Consider the following 11,209-nt stretch of genomic DNA (forward strand, 5'->3'; position numbering starts at 1 on the left):
TTATTATTATTATTATTATTATTATTATTATTATTATTATTTTAACTATGTAGAAATATATTTTTCAGTTGTGTGTGTTTGTGGGTGAAGAATATTCTAGAATTAAATATATATTGATGATGATCAATTGATCATATTTCTATTTGTACCATGGTTCACGTATATTTTACAATTAATCTTGGACATTAATTATTTGCGAAGAAATTGTAAATTATCTTTGAATAGTGAAGATGTCCTTGAATTCAGCAGAATATACTCATTACTATAAGTAGTCAATTATATGCATGTGAGATGCCATTGAATTTTTCATGATAGTAGGGAGATTGAAATTTGACCTAGAAATTTTGTAACACTTTGGCTTGTTATATTTTATTAATTTATCTTGAGCCAAGGGTTGCTGTCAAAGAGAAGATTGTGTTTATATCAATATGTTTATATATATATTTTTTAAGTGAAAGATGAGATAAATTCTGAAAAAAATGACACACAAATCATGGACGAATTAAAAGACAGACTTTGGTATTAGGGGTTGATGGAATCATAAATTAAATAATATATAAATCTATATCAGCTAGTTTGACCATACAGCTAGTGTCTACACATTACACCTAAAGATTTGTAATAACAAAAGGAGACATGTAAAGCTATTTCTTGTGATTTAATTAAAAACAAATAATAAATTAATATGCTTCCAGAAACCTCCCTGTCAATATGTACCCAATTAAAAAAAGGAGGAAATAAATAAATAAATGAATAACACGAATATTGATAAAATCAATATTCCACTTCCAAGAGATCATATAGGTAAATAGACTTGTAAAGCTATTTAATTAAAAATAAATAATAAATTAAACTGCTTCCAGAAACCTCCCTGCCAATATAGACTATTAAAAAAGGAGGAAATAAATAGATAACACAAAGATTGATAAATAAATATTCCAAGAGAGAAATGTGAATAGAAAAGGAAAGGTAGACTTACTCTTGAAGTAATGAATGATTAAATTGTTTATGAAGTTTTGAAAGGATTTATGCACTGACAAAATACCTATGTCTTCATGTGGTTAAAAGAGGTGATTTCTCACACTAGGAATATAATTTGTCGCGATCTAACAAATATGAAATTTTCCCATTTAAATTTGTCGATGTTTTGTTAGTGGTATTGTATTTTTGTCTGCGTGCTATGTTGTATTAATTGGTGTTGAGGTGATGTTTTTTCATCAATTGGGTGATGACGAGGTTTCGTATGCGTGCGGATTGCATAATTGATTATATTCAAATATTTTTTTGTAATTTAAGAAAATTGTATTTTAATTACTATATTATTTTTTGAATTTTTATGCGCATATTGTTTGTAATGAATTTGTCATAATCTAACGGTCCCTAGTTGACTCACACGCTCACATACGCCAAACAAAACCCACGAATGCAATTATAGCGATAGGATAGCTTAGCGTGAAAATCACATTTTATAGTAAAAATTTAAAATAGTGTATTGACCTATAAAATTATTATATTTATTATTAACATAATTAAACTTGAATTTTTTTTTTTTTAAATTCGTACCCAATTGATAAATTCACGCAAATCTTCATGATAGAAGGATTGAAATATGATTCTTTTCGTTCTCATTCTAAATAACGATACACATGTAAGTAAGTACATGATTTAAAATAAATAAATCAAACCACCGATCGTGTGTATCTTTGTTAGGGTTTTTTTTTTTAAAAAAAATATTCATATTTTGTTTGTTTTCAAATTTGAAATCTTCGCAAAAACTAAAACCTCAAAACCATTTTTGACATTTAGTGTTGGATTCTTTGAACCTTAGATATATTTTGTTGTCACTTAGTTATCCATCACAATCGTTGCAGAAATTGCTTGCACAAATCTCCTCAATAAACATCTCTCCTTCACAATTTACACACACACACACACCAATAAAGCAACCTAGAGTGAGTGATTAGAGAGGGTAATTGGCTGAGCTTATAAGCTATTTCAAAGTATTTGATAAAATAAATTCTTAAACATTTTATAAGCTGGAAAAATAAGTTTCAAAAGTTTATAAACTTCTCAAAAATTAAGTTCTTTTACTCCAATTTATTTTTTATGATCGTATATGTGATAATTATTTTACAAATTTTTCCTCTCTATCAAATATTTCTCTCTCTCTCTCTCTCTCTCTAACACCAAATATTCTCTATAGCTTATAAATTCCATTATCTAAATACTCTCTCAATTTATAAGCTATTGAAAAAAATGATTTTTTATGTACTTTTAATATATGTTATAAGCTATTTGAAATAAGCTTAGCTAAACCCTCTTTATACCATCAATTCGAATCCCATCAATACTTTTTTGTTCTAATTTTGATTCACAAAGCATGACTAGGATAAAAGGAAAGTTAATTAAAAAAACAAAAAGAATGTCAATGTGGAATAATATATAAATAATGGTGTGTCGCCATTACATTCCCCATCACTAGCATCAACCCCTAAAATTATATTCCAAAATATACAAGTTGGAAGTAATAAATTAAAAGATGGGGAGTGGACATCATCAAGATTCAAAGATATGGTTGCAAATAGTGGTAGGTCCAACTAATTAATTGGCTACTGCCATTTTATTTTTCTTGCTATAATAACTACCATAATTGAATAGTTGTTGCTCCAAAGGTCCAATCAGCGCTCTGAAATATGTTATTGAACACGAAATTGGAATCATTCGAGAATTTATGGAATCACTTTTTTTAATTTTGAAACGTTTTTAGTCTATAAAATTTAGACCCATGATGTAATACAATGATAAGAAGTCCATCGAAATCCTAGAACTTATATTGATTCCAAATACAATGGAAACATCAATAAAATTATAAGAGCAATTATATAGAGCTGATTTTCCATTTAGTTTTAGAGTTGGGGTTTGATTGGACCAAAAAAGTTCATAGATTTTTTTAGTTGAATGTAAATATGTTGTGTACTACATGTTCTTCGTGTCGTACATATAATGATGCAAATGCTTGTAACACTTTTTGGCAACACAATTTTTTTTTTGTCATAATAACTATGATTACCATTTCTTAAATTTTTGATTGATAATTGATTAAATAGGATAATATATTCTCCAATTACAAATCTTACTTAACTGAATTTTGATTGGATTCATTTACGATTCATATGATTAGACATGATTAGTCATATAATATCTTATTTAATTGTGTAGATTAGGTCTTATACTTAATCTTGAGATAATGTCACGTAGAATTAGTCATGACTTATAAATCTTGATCTATCCCATGTGACAAAAATAATTTTAGGTAATTACGAAACTATTCAATCTCAAGCAACTGAACACCCTCGTGTAAAATTTTACCTCAACGAATACTATTTAATAAAAACATACTTTCGAGATCTAATTACAGAAGGACTTACGAGACATATCAAGATCCGAATCCAAACCCATATTTTCAGTGAATCGGGATCTTGACACGTCTCATGGTGCGATGAACTCACCCGACTCCCCAATAGTATATCGAGCAACAAAAATGATTAATAAACTAAAATCTGATAATTTAAAAAAAAATCCCAAATCGAAGAAAATTCCTCTATCAACTTCGTTGTTAGACAAGCATTTTTTGTACAGCATGTCCGTTCAAATCAATGCAGACAATACATATCAAAGCTCTACAATTGAAGATATACGAGAAATAAGCGAAAGATACAATTAAGTGCTTAGCCAAAAAAAGAAAAGAAAAAAAAGAGGCCAAAAAGGAACAACTAAGTCTGAATGGCACAGAAAAAGCAGAAACTATTTTACATGGAAGAAGAATAATATGGGGGAAAAAAGCACTGAAAATGAGGAGCATATTACCTAGTCCTCCGACGTCGGATAGTTAGCGGCTCTAGCAGTTAGATTACTTCCTGTGGGGTTGGTGTGGGAGGCGCGTATGGCTTTGTCTTGCGCAACATTGGTTAGAGATGTATGTATACGAGATAGCACATCACACGGGCATGCTGTTAGAACACGGAGGCGAAGAATCCTCCACTTTTGGGGGCATCGGATGTGCTAAAATTGGAGAATTTTCTGCGGTAAAATGTGGAAGTGTTACAATTGGGATGAATTTGTCATCCTTCGTGTATCAAGAGATCCTTAGATATCAAGGCAATTCGCTGCTTCGTACTGTCTGACCGGATAATGTCTCCTTTGAGTCCAAGCTGGAGCCAAATTTCATGTTCCGAGAAAAATCAGAAACGTATGTAGCCGTATCATGACATTGTTTAAAGCCCAAGTATGTCATCAGAAGCAAGAAAGAAGAAGGAGCAGGGGCAAGGGAGGTTCTTCGTTATTACCTCGACTTGGCTTTCAGGGGAAAACCAGCGTAACAAGATGCCAAGGTGCACGACTGCTGGTATAAGCTTGAAAAGCAATGGAGTAGTTACCTGCAGAATATATTTGTCATTAACCATCGATGAATCGGTTGGAAGCCATATTAGTATCCAGACCCCCTACCAACAAAGCTGTTGGCCGTATTGCAATCTCAAGTAAGAGCCCGTAACGTTAAATGCATATACAATAAACGAACTAGATCAAGCAGGGGGGAGTATTAATACCAGACTGAGTGCTGTAGTTCCAAGAAGCAGCAGGTACACTTTCCCCTGGATTAAAAAAAAGAAAGAAAGAAAAAGAAATTAATAATTTCTAAGAAGGCACAGAAAATCTCATAAATATCAACGCGGTATAGGGAGATTACATAATAAAGTACTTACCTCAACAAGATGCAGATTTGAGGCACGACTAAGAAGCACAAAAGCAAATTCCCCTATTTGTGCCAAAGACATACCGACCTACATGGCTCAAGGACCAAGGTTACTGTTGTTAATGAGTAGTACGTGTAGAACAATTTCAAATTTCACAAATGAGGAGGCAACTTACAAGAAGCGAAGTTTTGTTGTTGTAGCCGAATCCCTTGACAACAGCAGAAATTACTATCGTTTTCACAATGACAACCAGTATAACTGAAGCCAGCAAGATATCAACGTGATTCCATAGAAAATGAACATGGATCAGCATGCCAATGCTAGCCAAGAAAAGAGCAGCAAACATGTTGCGAATAGGTTCAACCTGGACCGAAAGATGTGGAAAATCAAATGTAGCATAAACAGAAGTTCTTGTGAAAGAAACAAGTATATAGGATCCATCAAGAAGCGTAAAAGTTAATCATACTTGTTCAAGGGTATGTTGACCAAGATCAGTTGTAGCTATCATCACTCCCGCAGCAAATGAACCCAATTCTAAACTGAGACCAAGCTTGTCGCTAGTCTGGAACACATAACAAGTATATAGGATCCATCAACTTAGAAGTTACACGACAAATTAATGATCAAGGACAAGATAAGGGAACAGAGCTATAGTTAGAAAAAGTGTCGAGGAAACTAACCCAAGCAACAAGAAGGCAAAATGCAACTGATGCCAATTGATAAAGTTCATTGGTCTGCGAAAGGAGACAAGCATGTTATGGTAACTTTAACCAATTGATGCAGCTTGCACATATTTGTGCTACGCAACTTGCCCAAGTGGATGAAGAACATCTCAACTCAGTAAAGAAAACACAAAGAAGCAAAAACATTGGAACATTTAAGTTCACCTGTGATGACAAACTTATCATGAGTTTCAAGAACCAAGGCACGCATGTCCGGGACAACATTGTTAGAGCTGCCAAGAACGCAATCAAAACCACCAACCTGGCTAATGGATTATCAGTATATGATGTCTAACAGTGTAAAACTATCGCAGTTTTTAGCCAACAAGAAGAAGAATGTATTCAGCTCAAATATACAAAGTATCAGGATGATACATTGGTCAATCAAATATGCAATAACAGAATTATGCAAGGAAAAGATGTCAGAACCAGGGCCAGACTAATGCAACTTTCTATCTGCTAATTGAAAATGTCCTTTTAAATTAGACATGCTAGTTAGTCTGCAAAAGCAGCTCTTTCAAGAATATCCAGTGCGAGAAAAGAAGAGGATTGAACTTACGATTTAGTCATGGAAATTACTCCCTGCATAACACCAGAAGTTCCACCAAGAACTGGAAGCATAGCAAATAGCAATCCCACAGCACAGTCCTGACAATAAAATAGTGGATTTTATTTAAAAAACATTAACCCATGCAGACAAGATATGGATTAATTTTAGAAAGAGCATGAGAACATAAAGCTGTAATCAGATTATCGGAGTTGTAGAATGGAAGCCTTCAACTGTTATGCCAAACAAGACAAATGAAATTCCTTATTCAAGATTGGAGTAATCAAGGAAACACAAAGGCTTTGAAGAAAGCAGATTGTGGGACATTAGTAAGAGAGCCGTGCAGTAAAAGGAAACAATAGTCATGATACCTGTAAGATCAGTGTGCCTATAGTCACTTGACCATGAAGAGCGTTTGTACTATTTTTCTCCGTCAGGAACTTGTAAACCTAATAAAGGAAGTCATGGATAAGAAAAGAAACTCTATGAACATGAAGAGAAGAAGTGCTATACCCACCCAGAGCAAGGTAGCATTTTTACATGTTTACATTTAAAGAAATTATACTAGCAGCAATGCTCAACCAAGTGACTGATGCATTGAGCTTACCACTGCTGTAGATGACATTGATAGAAAAGCACCGACAAATACACCCTCAGAAGCTCTGCCACCACATGCCTAGAAAAATTGACAATTGTAGAAGATGAAATATTATCTTCAAGTGCAAACACAATAGATTCCAAAGATAACATAGCCATAAAACTAAGCCAAAGGAATAGGTCATTTGTTTTCAAGTAACATAAGTTTCCAAAGGAAACAACTGTGGCATTATTTAGCTAAATTAACATACAAACAGCCAAGATTTTAATATATAACAGCCTACACTTGACACAACTGTCAGAGGAGCCTCACTACAGAACTTGCATTTGATGGTCAATTATAAACTTAATCACTAAACTTTTAAAACTTTTGGCAAGCAATAAAAGATCAGCAACTAAAACCCATCTGATGAACATACCGAGGCTATAATTCCACATAAGCACATGAAAAAGAGAATCTGAAGTAGCCCTCCAAGAATAGCAACTGCACGAACAACTCGTAGCTGTAATGTCGAATGTGTCATTAGCTTAAAACAGCTAATTGCTTCAGGTCTAACTACAAAGGGACAAAAACCAGTACTCTCTCATTTTAAAGCAGCCTATAAAAACAGCTAACCTTCGTCGCGGAGAACTCCAGGCCGAGGGCAAACAGAAGGAAAATTACACCAAATTGAGCCACTGTCTCAACCTGTATGGATAAGTTGCATCAGACTGGAAACGAGCAGTCTCAAAATATCATCAAATGACAAGTCAGGATAACTCATTATGCATGACAGAAAACAGAGCAGTTCATTACTAAACAAAGAGCCAATCAGACAAATCATTTAAATGCTTACTTATCGGGCCATTATGAATCGTTTGTAGTAAAAAAGAACTGAAGCAAGACATCAAAAGTGTTAAATGGAGACTGATATATACTGATCAAAGGTATGCTCAAATTAAATGCCTTAATTTCACTTGTAGTGTTTCCAAACTGACTCTGGCTGTGCTACGCAAACTTCTCTTCAAATTACACTCACAATTTTACCCCTGTAGGGTTAATTTGAAATCATAGCCCAACACTAAAAGAATAAAATGTAAGAGCATCCTAAATTCAAAGAATCTCAGAATGAAAAGCAAGGATAATACCATGCCAATTAAATAAAAAAATCCTCTCATTTCCCAAGATATTGGAACTTGGGAGCAAAGAAAACTCATGTATGGGTGAACCATAAAAAAACTACTCTACAAGGAAAAATTCACCCTGCAAAGGCATCTAAAATGCAAAATAGGACATTTAACTGTCAAGAGTTGATTTAGTATAGTCACATACTTGCACCATTTCACTGATGACATTAAGACCTCCAGGTCCAACAAGCGATCCTGCCAATAAGTACCCAGTAAGCACCTGCAAAGTGTTTCATGGAATTAGGAAGTATAGTTGACAGAGTGAGCATAATCAGGCAAGCCAAGGTCCGAGATCAGACCGGTTGTCCAGCACAAGCAAAAGCAATTCCACCACAAGTTGCAGAGACAATGACAACAACCAGGTCTGATATGAGCCTGCAAGATCATTGCATCAGATAACCTAGAACCCAAAAAGATGAGATTGGAAAACTTATCAAGCTTGTTACTGTACCTCAAGTCTAACTGCAGCACAGGGTATTTGGATTTGAAATTTGATATGATAAATACATTATCCTGAACATAGACAAAAAAATGTTCATTTACACACTGACAGTAGTAAGATTATTTCTGACTTACTTAACTGCCAATTTGTCTCTTTAATTGTACATTTTTTTCTTCATTCTCTTAGAGATAACAATTCTACTAGAGAAACATTCAGAAATAATGTCATTAATGGAACTACAAGAGCAATAACATTGTTTACCTTTCTATCAATTAATGTTGGGGTCTCTTCAGCTCCATTGTCATTGTCCAGATTGAAAACTTGATTAAATTTAAAGGATCTATAATTACACGAGGATAATGCATATAAATAAAAAGGAAACCAAATATGTTAGGTGGAAAATAATGGTGCAAGAATTGTACAGATACATACTTTTCTTCTTTTGTTTCATTTTTCTTTGGCTTGACTCTAGCTACTGTTTCCAAAACAGCCTGAAAATGAGATAAAGTAAGCCAGAAATAAAGCAAAAGCAAAATTCTTTGCAATTCAAACCGTGCCAGTGTTCGCTCATCTTGATTGTCTATTTAAAAACTTTGGTTCATTAATAATGATTTGAACCAAGCTTTGGCTATTGATAAGTTCAACTAAAGCTAGTCATTTTTTTAGTCTTCCATTTCCTGTGGTTTATCATATGTATATATCATCCTAAGGACTCGTGTTCAAGAAAACATTAATTTTAGAATATAGAGACACTAACACAAGGCTAAGCAAAGGGCCTCCCAGCTACATTATCCCTAAACTTATTACACATCACAGATCCCAATGCCAATAAGGCTATACTCCCCCACTGTCCAGTTCAACGAATCAATCCCCAGAAATATAATGTATATATGTCATGATAAGAGCTTGATCCCAAATCCAGACACCGTTAAGTCATTTCTGTTTCTGGAACAACTAAAGGCGGAGTGGTCCAGTTCATAAAGAAGACATCAAGGAATACTGGAAGCTATTATCCAAAAAAGAGAGATCTTAAGCTTCCATATTAAGACAAGAGATTAGCAAACTATCTCCCACTTATTGTGGAATTCTTCTGTTTTGCGCTTGTTATTAAATTCCCAGTCATTTTAGCGAAAATTCTTTTCACGGAGCACTTTCTCCAATAGAAACACAAAAACATTGATGAAAAGCATTTCCAAATTTCCAGAACACGTTGCAAAATTCAATTGAACCCTCCAATTCAAGGGGCATTTGTCATATGCAATTAATTACTCCCTTTACCAAGCTAATCAGGTTATGCCAAAATCTGATAAAAGCGCTATTCAAAGAGCTGGAGTTGCAAGGCACAAACCTGTTGCTCAGCCACACTGTTGTTGAAGCTACCAGCATCATTTGCTGCCAGGTTAATTCAAGAACAATTTCAGATAGTATCAACTAAGAATCCACCATCACATTAATCATACGAAACTTAAAACAAGCAGAATAAAAACAAAATGCTCGTTATTTTTAGAAAATGATTAAGATGGTAAACATAATAAAAAACTTTAGCTCAACAATGACTCTTGCTGGACCCATAAATAGATGAAAATCAATAATAGCTGCAGCCAACAGACGACCTTCAGAACCCTTTCCCTAAATTAAATAAAAAGAAAAAACAGTTTAAAATATCACATAAGAAACCAATATAGCTCATAAAACCTCTAGATTCCAAACTTCACTTAGTATAAACTATTAAGAGTAACAAATTGAAAATGGACAATTGTCTTCAAATATATCCCTCATTTCTCATTGAAATCACTAAAGCCCAATGTTAACCCTAACGAAACATGTATCACCAAAACCAAAATCCGAGCAAATTCAAACAAAACCGAAAATCAACAAAGCTAAGTAAAAGCGGCACAATAAACTGAGATCTAACAAAACCTTCACTATGATCCTCATTCTCCGTGAACTCCTTCTCGAGCGCGCGATCGATCATATCAGCAAACGTGTCCTCCTTCGGCCTGGTCTTATTCCCACTGAGCTCAGTGCCAGTCGCATTGGAGAAGGCGGCAGCGGCGACGTCCCCCTCCTCGACCAGCTTCGAATCCTCCGACGCCGCGGCGGCGACCAGCGCCATTGCCAGTAAGACGACGGCGGCTAGCGATCTACTCATCTGGAGGCAGCACCGCCGGCGGCGCACGCGAAGCAGGCCCCGGCGCTCGGATTCGTCGGCGGCGGAGTGTCGGTTAGCTTGCTTGTCGCTATCCGCAACGGTGCAGCGCAGGCGCAAGTTGTGATACAGCTACTACACTACCCAAAGAGTGTGTGAATTCTAGAGAGGGAGAGAGAGAGATGTAGAGAGAGAGAGAGAGAGAGAGAATTGCGAAAATTGTTGGGTTTGCGTAATATTTAATTCGTAGTATTTAAGTCGTAATTAGGAAATGAAGATGTGATTATAACTAAGTGCGATTAAGATGTTAATGAAGGGATGTTTTTCAGGGTGCGCACACCACGTGACTGTTTTATTTGTTTCTTTGTTTTTAATATATATATACACACACACGTATTTTCTATTTTTCGTTCGAAATTGTGATAATTCTTTTTCCACTCCCAAAAAGTATATAGGGAGTAGTATTTTTTTTTTGAGAAACAAGAAAGTAAAAAATGCTGATTTTAGAATTTGTAGATCGCAGTCTGTGTAACTATTTTTTTTAGCATAGTCTTAGAATTTGCTTATTGGTCTACCAAACTTTTAGATTTTAAATTGTTATTTTTTATTAATTTTTTGATGTAACTAATAATGCATTTGGCTAGATTTTCAGAAATAGTTCGACCTTAATAAAATGTACGAAAAAATCAGATAAATCATAAATTATCTATTTTAACCTATAATTAGTTTTATGGACGATGATAATAATAATAGTAAGAATTGTCTAACCGAATAATATTTTCAAATAATTTTAATGACTGTGCTTAATGCTAATAGGAAAATCGTGAAAAT

The 11,209-nt window shown here is 34.4% G+C and overlaps 1 protein-coding gene across 3 annotated transcripts; it reads right to left on the minus strand.

Annotated features, from left to right (window-relative positions):
- Positions 1-3,586: 3,586 nt before the first annotated feature.
- Positions 3,587-10,616, minus strand: LOC131015357 (K(+) efflux antiporter 4-like). Of its 3 annotated transcripts, none has more exons than XM_057943732.1 (20): positions 10,150-10,615; positions 9,578-9,621; positions 8,662-8,720; positions 8,491-8,569; positions 8,239-8,300; positions 8,087-8,162; positions 7,933-8,007; positions 7,237-7,308; positions 7,040-7,123; positions 6,631-6,699; positions 6,395-6,472; positions 6,036-6,124; positions 5,642-5,738; positions 5,435-5,488; positions 5,221-5,316; positions 4,930-5,118; positions 4,764-4,841; positions 4,608-4,652; positions 4,347-4,436; positions 3,587-4,080 (listed from the first exon to the last, which is right to left on the minus strand). In XM_057943732.1, the coding sequence occupies exons 1-20, from the start codon at positions 10,379-10,381 to the stop codon at positions 4,063-4,065; spliced, it is 1,686 nt and encodes a 561-aa protein (XP_057799715.1). In that variant the 5' UTR covers positions 10,382-10,615; the 3' UTR covers positions 3,587-4,062. The 3 variants fall into 3 exon arrangements, 2 of the variants coding, with proteins under 2 accessions (XP_057799715.1, XP_057799714.1); XM_057943731.1 differs by having other exon boundaries at positions 3,587-4,211; positions 10,150-10,614; XR_009098498.1 differs by lacking the exon at positions 3,587-4,080 and having other exon boundaries at positions 4,764-4,849; positions 10,150-10,616.
- Between the last annotated feature and the right edge of the window lie 593 nt (positions 10,617-11,209).

This window comes from Salvia miltiorrhiza, chromosome 3, assembly GCF_028751815.1.
Source record: "Salvia miltiorrhiza cultivar Shanhuang (shh) chromosome 3, IMPLAD_Smil_shh, whole genome shotgun sequence".
In the NCBI taxonomy this organism is placed as follows: domain Eukaryota; kingdom Viridiplantae; phylum Streptophyta; class Magnoliopsida; order Lamiales; family Lamiaceae; genus Salvia; species Salvia miltiorrhiza.